This window comes from Dicentrarchus labrax, unplaced genomic scaffold, assembly GCF_905237075.1.
Source record: "Dicentrarchus labrax unplaced genomic scaffold, dlabrax2021, whole genome shotgun sequence".
Classification (NCBI taxonomy): Eukaryota; Metazoa; Chordata; class Actinopteri; family Moronidae; genus Dicentrarchus; species Dicentrarchus labrax.
The window spans coordinates 1,132,704-1,145,988 of NW_026136723.1; the positions used below are offsets into that span (position 1 = coordinate 1,132,704).

The 13,285-nt window shown below is 38.5% G+C and overlaps 1 protein-coding gene across 4 annotated transcripts; it reads right to left on the minus strand.

Annotated features, from left to right (window-relative positions):
* Nucleotides 1–166: 166 nt before the first annotated feature.
* styk1a (serine/threonine/tyrosine kinase 1a) lies at nucleotides 167–12,452 on the minus strand. Of its 4 annotated transcripts, none has more exons than XM_051389657.1 (10): nucleotides 12,159–12,452; nucleotides 9,132–9,187; nucleotides 4,682–4,885; nucleotides 4,305–4,544; nucleotides 3,923–4,104; nucleotides 3,276–3,356; nucleotides 2,609–2,823; nucleotides 2,447–2,487; nucleotides 1,848–1,944; nucleotides 167–796 (listed from the first exon to the last, which is right to left on the minus strand). In XM_051389657.1, the coding sequence occupies exons 2-10, from the start codon at nucleotides 9,184–9,186 to the stop codon at nucleotides 601–603; spliced, it is 1,311 nt and encodes a 436-aa protein (XP_051245617.1). In that variant the 5' UTR covers nucleotide 9,187; nucleotides 12,159–12,452; the 3' UTR covers nucleotides 167–600. The 4 variants fall into 4 exon arrangements, with proteins under 4 accessions (XP_051245617.1, XP_051245618.1, XP_051245619.1 ...); XM_051389658.1 differs by lacking the exon at nucleotides 12,159–12,452 and adding an exon at nucleotides 11,352–11,503; XM_051389659.1 differs by lacking the exon at nucleotides 9,132–9,187.
* Nucleotides 12,453–13,285: the final 833 nt, after the last annotated feature.

Here is a 13,285-nt window from a genome sequence, read left to right on the forward strand (position 1 = left end):
CTGGTCAGATCACAGAGTACAGTGTAACACCTGCATGTACAGCTATATAGGGTTTACAATAGCCTAGTTATCAACATAGAAACAGATTTATCAATTAAGAATCTTGATTTCAAACAGAAATAGACAAAATCTGGTAATTAACATTAATTTCAGGAGCCTATCAAACTCTGTTTCCAGCTTGGAGCTGTGTTTTATTATAGTCATTTGATGACAAATAATCATGCAAGAGGTTGTTCAGTTTACATATGAATACATGACATTATGCAAAATGTGTAATGATGCAAAAACCTGCAGTTCAAGCTGGTTCCAAACAAAAAGTGATGGAAATGAAGCAGCTCTAGTGCAGTGTTATGGTCCCTTCGCTCTGTAACATATTGGTTGCAGTTAAAAACATACATTGTTTTCCTTTCTTTTATAGTTTACAGATATAGAAATATTTACAATCCATATATTAATCTTTAAACATATAAAGTTAGTGTGCTTTATGATGCATTGTAAGTGTCCCAATAGTACAAACAAGTATAAAACTATAAACAAACACAATTATGATGTGCAACAGTAGCGTCAACGTAGTCCTGACTGATGGCCTCTCTCAGCCAATCAGAGCACCGCATAGTTGTAGGCCTCTCCATATCCCGCCTCCCTCAGGTATTTCTCGATGTCCAGTGGTTCCGGCACTCTGAGAACTGTCCTCCCATTGGCTGATTGCTCTCCCGCCCTGAGTTTCCTAATTAGCTCCGACATTGACAGACGTTGTTCGGGGTTCCAGTGGCAGCAGGATTTGATGATGGAGTACCTTGGGAGAAAAAAAACACTGTAAAACTGAAAGCCAACGAATATATATTTATATATTTATTATCTCTACCTTGTGTAGAAACATAGGTTTTACAACATTTTACCGACCTGTCCTTTATGTGTAACGTGCCGCCATTGTTATCAGCCGTTGGAATTTGGCTCTCTGTTGACCCTTAGATATCTGTTAGTTTATCTGAATTTATGTGACAGTTTTGTTTGAAATAGGAAGTTATGTTTAGGGCAAACTTTTGATATTTGTCTTGGCTTAATTTTAACAAAAATGAAACAAAAGTAAGAGTTCCAGTTAAGTTTTTTAACTTCAACTAATAACTTTTAATTAAGCTACATTTACGGGCTAAGTTATATTTTATATTCCTGTTCAGCCAATTATTAATTACTTGTGAAAAACATGTAGTCATTAACCTAATACAAGTATCTAAATATGAAAGTAAAGTCATTTGATTACTTTCCACTACTTTCAACACCAAATTATGTAAAAAAAAACAAACAAGAGAAAATGATAATCAAAAAGAAATACTGATGCAAGTTAATTCTATAAGACAAAAATGTAAACTTTAATAAAAATGTAAAGATTTTTAGCAGTATTTTAAAATTATAATCCTTCTTTTTTTACTAGATATAACTGTACTCTGATTGTTTTCTGTAACTGTAATGGATTAAAGTAGATTTTTCTGTATCGTGATTTCATAACTCAGCTACATGTAATCCATTACTCCACCAAGCCTGGTGATATCTTATAATGGGCAGGTGTTTTTAAGTACATAAGTATGACCCACTGAGGTCTTTAGGAGGAGGAAGAAATATATTATGAACAAAAAATAGAACCATGAAATCATAGATCTATACTATTGACTAGACACTATAGATCCTCCTAAATGCTATACACTGGACCTTTAATAGTTGACAACTAATTGACTAATCGACTAATTGCAGAGATAAAATAAAACTGACTTGACATGTTTTTTAGTTTAGAGGCTGATGGAGACCCGTGCACACCACTGATATTAACAGTGTTCTGCTGTTCTTCTTACAGTGAGTTGGAGCAGGTGGGCGGCCGTTTCAGATGCTTTCCTCTTTGTAGATATTGCAGAAGTTCAGTCGCCATGATCTGAGCAAACGGTGGGTCACCTGTAAACATGGGAGTATACTATGTTAGATTGAAGTACTTAAAGTTCCACCTCCACTCGAAAATGTGTTTTTCTTCTTGTTCCTACACTTGGATATTTGAGCTTCACTCTACAGATTGATGTATGTGAAGAGTTCGACGCTAAAATTATGTTTTCACATTCATCAGCTGAAAGTGGAAAGTTTCTCATCGCTCATTATCCAGCAGGAAAACTTTGATGTGGAAGTTATACACCAGACACACATTATTGTTTCAAGCTGACTGTTTGTATAAGTAATAATACACGTCTGGAGGGGATCTGTTGTATGAATTTTAATAATGGGATTTAACTATTCACCACATAGTGTACTTTTTATTATCTCTCAAAGGGAGATTTATTCTTTGCTGTTTATTATATTATTTACTTATTGTTATTATTATTATTGTTATTATCTTGTCCAATTCTATGGTTCATTAAATAAACAACGTCTCTTGGAGGGATGTCTAGAATTTCCAAACACCTACCCAGTGAGACCATTTCATAGAGCAGGATACCAAAGGACCATCTGTCAGAAGAAGAGTTAAGAGAAGAACATATCATGTCATTTGACACTTCAATAACGTGCTTTATATTCAGTCATCTTCATTGCATTATTTAATATTCTCACAGAGGACCTGGACACTCACACATCACTGCTCTGACTGACTGCTCTCCTGCTCAGCACTTCAGGTGCCTGCCACTTCCTCATCTCCATGTCCTCTATTGCCCCCGGTGAATGGGGCTGAGTTCTCCTGCGGTACGCCGAGCCCAATCCCCACAGCTTCGCTGTCAGATCTCTGCCAACCAGGACGCTGTGAGCTGCCACGTTGCCATGGATGCAGCGCTGACTGTGCAGGTACTCCTTGAAGATGTTCAGATAAAGACAGAGCAATAAGAGGGATGCTGGAAATGCAGACATACTGTTTAGGGCCTGGAGCAGTAGAACAATTCAACTTCACAAGGACAATACAGAATACAAAATCTACAAAATATAAACATCAACCAGACTTAACTTTGGTTTATACTGTATTCACACTTTTTTGCAGAATTCCCATATAACCTTAATTTGAAGAGTGATGGTTCTGTTAAGTACTGCTCTAAAAAACTGAGACGTCTGGGGAAAAGTGAGAGATGGACAGAAATAAACTGAGAGACTTTTGCCTGCCACCCAATAATATCACATTAGGATACAGACTGGGAGATAAGCAGAGAGACAGAATGAGGTTTTCCCACAAATACATTATATTGGTCTGTGAAGCAGTGAGAGAGACTGACAGATACATATAAGGACACACAGACAGCAGTTTAACCAACCAGAGCAGAAGCCACTTGTCCTGCCATGGTGAAGACCCTCTTCTCAGTCATGTCACATGAAGCCTCCGAACCCGAGTTATCCTTCAGTGAGAGAGCAGAAGAAAGAAAAGGGAAAAAGTGTGAATGTTTTCTCCTCATGGTTGGATGGTAGCCTTCTGAGTCAGAGTACCAGACCTGTCTTTTATGTTATCTGATATACTGTAGCTCTCTCTGTTGTGTTCATACTCAGCTTCTATACCATTGTGTCAGGCTAGTAGGTGAACATACTGTACCTCACTGAGAGTGACCTCAATCATAAGGTAGCCACGCCCAAAGCATTGGCCGTTTTATCGTCTATTTTACTCTAAATTGAACCATAATTTACTAAATGAACGTCATAGTGTTTGGAAGAAGACTTGAAACTAGTGATTTAGACCATAAACTCATTAGAAAACTGAGATGTCCCTCGTTTTTCCATTAGAGTGCATGGTATCAGTTTTTATTGCAGCCAATGGAGCTGTCCTGCTGGCCTTTACATGCAGGTTTAAGACACTTCACGTGTTCCCGTTGAGCATTTAACCTGCAGTGTGTGATGTAAACTAGTGGAAACCTATCTCTGAAACTCTGAATAGTCTGTCTTTGTTTTGGTAGTTAATAGATTACTGTACCTGTCGACATCTCCACAGGAACCCCAACAGGTCTCTGTGCTGCAGCTCCTCCACAACCATCATCGGGGGCCACTGAACTGAAACCACTCCCAGCAGCGCAGGTATGAAAGGGTGTGGCCCCAGTCCTGACATGAAGGAAGCGAAACCCAAAAAGTGCTGCTTGTCACTGCTGTTTGCTGTTTCTGAGGAAGAGGTTAGATAACAGAAATACATTTTTACTTTTATTTAACCATGGAAATTTCACTGAGTACCTTATATTTACACAGTTACTGTACTGCTGCATATTTTGAGATATATTAAGACTTCTATTTGTTCCCTGTATCTCTCAGGGTTGCTGAGAAGTTTCTGTGTTTGAGATTTGGCTTTGTACAGCTCATTTTACCTTTCAGCACCCTCAGGATGACATCCCTGTTGTCCATGCGGGCTCTGTAGAGGCTGACTGAGTCATTAGGCTTGATGGAGAAGGACAGTGGTAGAGCAGTGACCTGGCTAAAAGCTCCATTATGCCTCTCGGTGGACATCTGTGGTACTGCAGCCAGCTGAGTTGGCCTGACGTTCTGCTGCACCTGTTGAACTGACATTGGCAGCTCTTCGTGTTCCAGTGGGTTTATCCCTGGGGGTGCTGTTGAGAGGGAGATAGATACAGAGCAGAATTATGAATCCATATCAGTAGGTGTTTGTAAAATTGAGTAACAATGAAACATATAATGAGAATAATATAAAAGAAAAATGGACAGTGAGTTATGCATGCTTGCTCACCATCAATGCCTTGTAGGTGAAGTCTGTGGCTGTGCCTTTGTTTGTGTCTGTGCGATGAGCTGTGGTAGCGTTGAGGGGCTGTGATCCGTTTCTGCTTCCGTTCAGGACAATACCTCATTAGGCACAGGGCCAGTAAGGTGACCAGGGTGGCCAGGAGGAGCAGTGTAGGGACGATGATCACCGCCTGTTCATGCTCTCTTACAACTGAGAGAGGAAAAAAAGAAGTTAAAAAATGGGTAAATGTCAGGTCCTAGAGGAGCCAACGCATTTCAAGAGGGTATAGTACCAGGTTATTTGTATGCAAAGTTGGTCCCATAAGGAAGACCATCACACAGCAGGAATGTCACAGCTTCTTTCACTTAAGTTAGGACAGAGATGCCACAGTTCTCAAGCCTCTTGTGAATTGTTTGCATGCATTTTAGGAATGCATCGATACCACTTTACAGACCAAAGTGCAAGTATTTACATTTGGGTATTTGCTAATGCTGAGTACTGATGTGAGTACTTAATAATAATACCATTACAGTTCTAACAATTACTTTGGAAACATTTTTTACTCTAATCAGATATTCCGCACTTTCTGACGGTAACAAATTAAATGCCACTAATGTTCTGTTATTTTGTAAAAGTTGCTTAAATATCTCCAAATGGCAGACATTGCTTCTCCTCCACCGACCTGCTCAACTAATGAGAGGTCGGGTAACGTTGCGCTGCCATAAAGTGGTATCGGGTGCAATCGCAGTAGTTTTATGATTATAAGTATCAGTACGTGGGCACAGTATCGGATCCGATACCAGTTAGGTGCATCCCTAAAGTAGGGATTAAAGAGTTAAATACAAACATTCAGAATTACGCCGTGCGTAAGGTTGTACAGGTTCGGTTTCAGTGCTCTTTGACAGGATGACGCTGCTGGCTGTTAAAAAGGTTGCACCTCTCAAGTGTTGACAAGATGTTCTATCGTGACATTACATCATCCTCCTTTTACAGCAGTGTTGATAAGTTGATATATATGACGCTGCAATTTAAAAAAGCATGTCAGTATTTAAGTGCAACTATCAATACCCTCACTCTGCATTTTTATATTCTCTTTATTTCAGTGCTACAAGTAACAAAAAAATAGAAAAATTCACTTTTAAATCAGATTGATTTTATAATCCCTCAGGTATGTCAGTAATGAAATGATCAGTTTCTAGTCAAAAACTGGAGAACTGCAGGAATTAATTCACCTGCTCCACTGAATTTAAAATGGAGTATAACGGTATAAAATTCTGTTTGATATCAGGCAAGAAATCCATACTGTCTATTCAGTTGTAGCCTAATCATATATCTGGACACATAGCTAGGTCTTTAATACTGTGGACAGCGTTTATCATAATTGTTCGTCATCGTCACATTACTGCATTACTCACTGCTTCTGCCTTACTTGACTGACAATGAAACAACGTCTGTCCTGCTGTATTGTTGCTGCATTGTCGACATATTTCAATTAGGCTGGAATTGCACATGATACGATGAGTCATGCATTAACATTCTGAGAACAAAAGATTGAGATGGCGCTGATTGGTGGAAAACATGCCTTTCCCTGTTGAGCCACTGAACCATGTTTTTGGTAGCTGTGCCTGAGAGTTTCCACACTACTGAAACAGTTTGTTTGCATGCTATTAAGCAGGAAATGCATAAATATTTCCCTAATTGCACAAGTACCCATTATTAGATTATGTTCACTTTAATTCCTTCACTGAGTTCCCTGAATAATTTTGTATTTATTCTTTTTATTGCTTTCATTTATTTATGTGTTTCATTTTATCATTTCTCAATATGTCTATCCTCCATATTGACCCTTTACTCACTTTTAATACAATACTCTGGGCGTAGACCAACTCCTTACATAGAATTACTACAATGCTGTGTGCAATCACATCAATCATCCTTACACACCTCCTGTTGTTGAAATCCTGAGGTAAATCCAACATTGTTAGAAAGAAGAAACTGGTATCTAAAGCCACTGGTCTGTGTAAACGTGTTCTGGTTGTGGTACATTCTTAGGTGTGGTGAGGGATTTGTAGAATATCATAAATCATTTCTTGTCATTGAAGCCTTGGTTTAAGCTTGAACTCAATAGAGCTCAACAGTGAAGTAAATAATCCCATTCATATTCTGAATCAGGGACCCTAATGATGTAACCATCAAGGAGAAACCACAGTGTGAGATTGGGAACAAAAGGTATTGAATTTTTTAATTTTAACTGATTCAGCTAGTGAGCTACTGCTATAGGACGCTACTACCACTGAACTCTATGATCGTTAATGTTACGTTTATCGCAGAGCAACCCTGATTTCCCTTTCCGACAGGCTGTGGGTTTTTGTTTTTGAGAATCACTACAAGTCAGTGTTTGTGAGGCCAGTCAGGGCTAGTATGAAAGACAAGACATACAGGTTGTGGTGGGTTCTGCAGGCTGGCTAGTAGGCTAACATGAGTCCACATGAAACTATATGAGTCACGCTAATCACACACACACACACACACACACACACACACACACACACAACACAAACTACAGAATATTACAACACTATTAACAATATTAACACAATAATAATGACAAGTTAAATTCAAGAAGAAGTGTGCTACTGTTTGGTACGAAGTCGTTGTAAAGATATCATTTTCAATGGTTTATGAATTGAGTAGCTGGTTCACTTTTAAAATAATTACACACTCAAGTTTGTACCTTTGCCTTTTTTCCCTCCATTTTCTTTTTTGTTCTGAATCAAATGTTTTATGGTCACATTTCATTTTGTTGTTGGTTGACTTAGACTTCCAGGCTTATAACTCTTTACATAAGGATTTCTGAAGTGTCAGTGGATTGAATGAATGGGAAATTCACTTCCAGAACCAACTGAGCCATTCTTTAGTTTAAGCTTAAACTAACCCTCTGACGGTTTGTTTAAGCTAATATTTTAAGTGATTATAACGAATTACATATAGGCAAATGTCATTTTTCATGTATTTATGGTTCCTGGCTGCTTCATGCTTGAAGTGACACAATTATAAGTCAGACTTATAATTAATAATAACTAATATAGATAATAAATAATTAACGACATGATCACAAATACTTCCCAGCAGTATCTGTGAGTCAGCAGTTATTACTCCGATTGTGTAATCACACATCACATGGAGCTCCAGTATTTGACATTATCTGGAGGCTGGATGTTGCAACATCATTGTAGACGGTTGCTGAGAGTTTCATAGTTAACTGAATGGAAATAATGATATACTTTAAGGTGGTTAAATACCAAGACGTGGTTAGATTTAATACGTTTATTTATTTGGTATCATCTTAAAGGCTTTGGATCATACTCCCTGTTTGCTGATTGGTTACCAGGACAAATCATGTAGCTGTAGGTCTCATGTCAGCATGACCTCAGCAGATATATTCACAGTTTGTCCCCTGGTGTATTAGGTTTACAGCCAAAATGAGCTAGCTGCTGGTATTTACTTGAAAAAGGAGATGAATAAGAAGATAAATAAGCAAAGTCGAAAAGCAAAAGCCAGAAAATCAAAGTGGCAAGATGAAAATGTCTCCCAATCAAAAGAGAAGCATGATGGTTATTTATTTAATTCACCAGTTAACATATAAGATTAGGAAAGGAACCCTGGCAGCAGTTCAGCCTGATGGCAGGAGAGAGTTTTAAACAGGGCCCAAAAATTAACTTTCTGTCACCGGCCTTTGGAGCTTCGTATTTTAGCCGTGATCTTGTGCCGTTCAGATGCCACCTCTCACAAAAATGCAACCTCAGTGACTTTTCTCTTCCTCTTCATGTTTTCTTGTTAGTATGCTGGGAATGTGTAGCCACATCTCTAATAATGTGAACTAGGATGTTTCTTCCGGCAGACAGACATTGTGTAGAAAGCGCAAATAGCTGCTTTGATTTGATTTGCTCTTGTCACTGTAGGTGTGGTGAGGTCACATTAGTCTGCTGGTACACATATAAACTTAATACTACATTGTAATCAATTTATTTTTTCGCACAACCTAAATTTTACTCACCTTTGGAGCTTGGTGGGTATTCATTTTGGGCCCTGGTTGTCAAAGTAGAGGTAAAGAAAAGAGGCTGATATGAAGGTGCTAACATTAAAGGAAGAAAAAAGGTAAAAAAGAAAGGCAAAAATCCATAATAGTGGCCATAATGTGCCAAAAGGATAAAGTAGCAGCAAAATGGTAGATAGAGACATTAGGGAAAGCAACATAGACTGGGGAAAGAGAGAGAAAAGTGTCAAACTATATAGGATATCATATATATTTGAAGTATTGAGCCAGAAGAGAAAGCAGAGGACATGAAGAGAAGCAAAGGGAAAGGGAGCTGAGAGGCGTGAGAGGAAGCAAGAAAGTGTATGAGATGGTGATGATAAGAAAGAGACGGATGAAAAGTGGCAGTTGTGTCCTTACTACAGAGGGTGTCGTCTGGTGCACACAGATTATCGGCTGTGGAGTTGGATGACATGCTGGAGAGGAAGAGAGGAACACAGATGGATCAACATTACTATGAGCTGGAGGAAGGGATCAACATTACCTCTGCTCAGCAACCACCCTAAATCCCTAAGCTTAGATAGAGTGATGCAGCATCTGCCTTTCTAATAACTCTATATACAGTACAGTAGTAGCTGCTTCCGAGTTTAACTGTGCTTTAAGAGCTATCAGTAAAGTTCAGCAAACAGGAGAACACACGCCCTCGATGTTGACTAGAAGTGATCAAATTTTTGAACATGTAAATATTTACTATGGCCCTTCTTTTATCTACACTTGCATAGCAAATATAAACGGTGACCTTTTCTTATCTGGGCTCGCACAGCAAATATAAAAAGGAGTGCTCCATGACTTGTTTTCTGTGTGTATAGTTCACAGTTGTATCAGTTACATAGATAATAGAGGAGCAGAGATCAGCATTACCATCGCTCAGCAGTGACCCAAAATCCATAAAAGCCTTGGAAGGATAACCTGGCATTCAGCAGCCTATTAAACTTCTCAAATCACACAGATGATATACCCAATATATTTTATCCTAACATTTCCCTAGAACTATAATTTCTTTCAAAGGTCGCACACTAGTAGTGTGTTTTTACCATGCAGTGTATTGTGATTTTTGGTTCAATGACCCCCTCTTTTTAGGAAATAGCTGATAGTTTAATAGTTTAGTAAGATTGCTTGTGAGTTAAATGTTCTAGTAGCTTCAGAGAGTGTAAGAACATCTCTTCATTATTTGTACTAATTAAAAAAGGGCAGCTTTAAGATATTTATCAAGATTGTAACTACAGACATATTCAGCTGAAAGGGAGTTGTCTTTTATTCTCTCTGCTTTTTCTTGATAATAATGTGAATGCCCCAGACGAGCCAATCATCCTGCTAACTTCCATTTTCAAGTAGTGTCACCATGGAGTAATTTGGCCCTTGGATGTAGATTTAGCTATTGCATACAGTTTGCAGTGATGTATGTAACTAAAAGGCTCTTGAAATATTTTAGATTGTTGCTTACATGGTCAGGTTTTAGACAATTCTCTTTGCAGGAAAACCCCCTGAAACTGTCACGATGTGTGTAAATCCTTATATAAGCAGCTTTCAAACTGTAACTTGACCAACAAAAGGCAATATAAAAGAAAGACAGTAACTGCCAAGCAGAACACAATGATATTAAGGGAAGTGAAATAAACGTAACTGATGGAGAACTTGACGTTGCAGGGAAGTGAGAATGGGGGGGTTTCTGTACCTGTGAGCTTGTATGCAAATTTCTTCTGATCACATTTGATCATGTATATTTGAACTTAACTTCCCAGGCCTCTTTTCAAACAATCATATTTTACATGGAAGTCACCCATTCAAATCAGGTGGTTAAAAAGAGGGACACCCATTTAGGACTGGGGAGTACACTAGGCACGTATACTGTTTTCCTCCTACCCATCTAATTTCTTTAACAAATGCAGCCAAGAGTGAGGTGTCGGTCGATCTGGCAGAATCCAGGCATTGCTTCCCTGAAACTCAGGCCTTTCACAACCATGTTTGTTCGCTGCTGGTAGCCTCCCACTGTCAGTCACTATTATCCTAGCACTCACCAAGTACTCTGATAGTCCTAATATAGAGTGAAGTGTAATGAAGAAAGAGAAATGAGGTTGCACTAACAGATAATGAACCAGTATTAAATGTGTAAATGTTATCAGTTCATCATCTCTTATGTCATAAAACAAACATTGTTCAATCACAGACGCCTACTCATTCGAATCAGTTAGCTCACTTCTTTTAAGAGCAATATCAATTTTAGACCATTTGTAAACTCTATAAACTCTAACTAGGTCCAAAGCTTTCTTCAATATTGATTTTTGAGCTTGTTATTTCACAATAACACTCCACTGTTTCAGATTGAATCATTAGTGCACAGTTAGAATGACAAGTTAATGATTTTATGTTTTACTTGTACTTAAAATTACGTGTTAGTTGGTCACTGCTGCTATTAACAATGACATACTAAAGAACAGTTAGGTAATTTAGCTTCTATTGAAATCACTTTAAATGAATGAAATAGCCATTAATGCACGTTAGTCCCTCACTTTTCTAATTGCTTTGTGGCTTTGTGTTGTCAGTCAAACAAGGCTTAACAGGATTTGTTCTCATGCCTACCTTGTCCTTTTCTGTCATCCAAACAACTGTTACACCAAACACAAACTCATGTAATGTACACCACGGGCTGTGGTGATGTAATGGTGTTAGCATCAGACTGAAGACACTCATTCTCAACACCAGTACAGTGCAGGTACCAAGTGTGTTTGTGACTTTATGTGTTAATAATGCAGCGTCATCCTCACCTCACAGAGCATGGAAAAATCTTATTAGTGTGTACTCTCTGTGTGACACACACACACACACACACACACACACACACACACCCTTACGAGGTCATGCTTGTATGTAGTAAGCATTTTTATTATAAAACACACACAGACACTGACACTCTCCTTTATCCTGTGTAAAGGATGAATGCCACTGAACCTGTTTGACTGGATAGTTGTCAGTCACATTTACAAGCACCAATGAGTCTCCTGCATCAACACACATCTGCATGCACAACAAAAGACTGGGCCATTTCACAACACAGAAACTAAAATATGTTGTTAAAGACACACAGACATACAGTATGTGCACACACAAACAAAACTGTGCATCAAAACACACAGCAGTAAAATGTGTCAGGATCACAAACAATAATACCACATCTTTTAAAGTTATTCTTACACACAAACACTGCACTAGAACACATACAGCACTTACATATACACATGGAGACATACAAAATAACATTACAGTGCGTAGACACAGACAACTACTAACACATGTTGTCATATACAATTTCAGTAGGAACCTGATATCAGAAATGTGGAAATCCCGTCACAAATGAGGGATCTCTGAGAGTTTTCTTTTTCACCTTACCTGGACAACTCTCTGGGAACTGTTCAGTTGTCAAACTCTGTGTGCGTCTCGTATCCAAAACATGTAGTTTGCTGTCCCTTCCAGCCACATAAGTGTAGACTTGTAAGCCAAACTCAAGTCCACCATCTCAGATTTCATGTGTTAATAACCAATCTGCAGCACATAGTGATGTCCACAGGCAGACACATCTCCAGTGAAGATAATGATGACGTTAGAGTCTCTGTTTCTGTTTTGCTATCACCAGCACGGTGTGTTTTCTCACTCGTGTCTTTCCTCCTCTCTCTCTCTGTCTCGCTCTCTTTCTCTCTCTCACACTCTCTCAGGTTGGCCACACCCACCCCTCTAACACTTTTTCCTTGTCACCCTTATCACCTGCACACACCTTGCAGTCAGTATTGTATTTGGGTATTTGTGTATTTGTGTGTCACTGTTCATATTTCTTTGCATGTGTGTCGTGTTTCCAGACAGCTGTCTGTATCTGTAAACTTGACAGACTTACTAAGTCTAAGTGGAGGGGTAACAACTTGCACCCATGATGCATTTTATGTCGTATCTCGTGATGGTCGAGGTGCAATATCAAAGCCAAAGAACCTCCATCCAAACAAACTTATGCACTTTAATCTATAGTATAGAAATAAAACAGTTGTTTTCTTGTGTCAACTTAGGCAACTTAGAAAGAGAACTAGAAGTAACAAAGGGTAAAATGTTGAGAAAACTGTTTTAGACACAGAGATAATATTATATCCTTGGCTCAGAGAGTTTTTTTTAAAGGTTATTTTCTAGATCCTCCTGATAAAAAGTATAAAGTAAATAAGTACTGAAGCTGCTATTGTGTTGAAATGTTGCAACAGTGTTCAGAGGTACAGTACTGGTGTTGAATAATCATGACTTTTCACCTGCTGGTTCCACCCTCTTCCCTTTTAAAAGTCAAACTAGTGATAGCTGATAGCACTATGGTCAGGTTTCACCATAGCCACCATATTTGTCTTTATCCATCTAGATCTAACATGTTTTCACTAGAGGAATGTATTTAAAGCTTCACTGGTTCATATAATTGCAGCTTTTGTGTCGTCGTTTGTGTAGTGAGCTGGTGGTTACAAATATAATCCATCATACAAAGGCCACTG

Bases quoted from the DNA above. Each gene is read 5' to 3' on its own strand.
- styk1a (XM_051389656.1), bottom strand. From the start codon at position 8,817: ATGTTAGCACCTTCATATCAGCCTCTTTTCTTTACCTCTACTTTGACA. The intron at 2,488-2,608 runs GTGAGTGTCCAG...TTCTTCTGACAG, and splicing joins GTCAGTCAGAGCAGTGATGT to ATGGTCCTTTGGTATCCTGC. The intron at 797-1,847 runs GTAAGAAGAACA...TTTTCTCCCAAG, and splicing joins CCCACCTGCTCCAACTCACT to GTACTCCATCATCAAATCCT.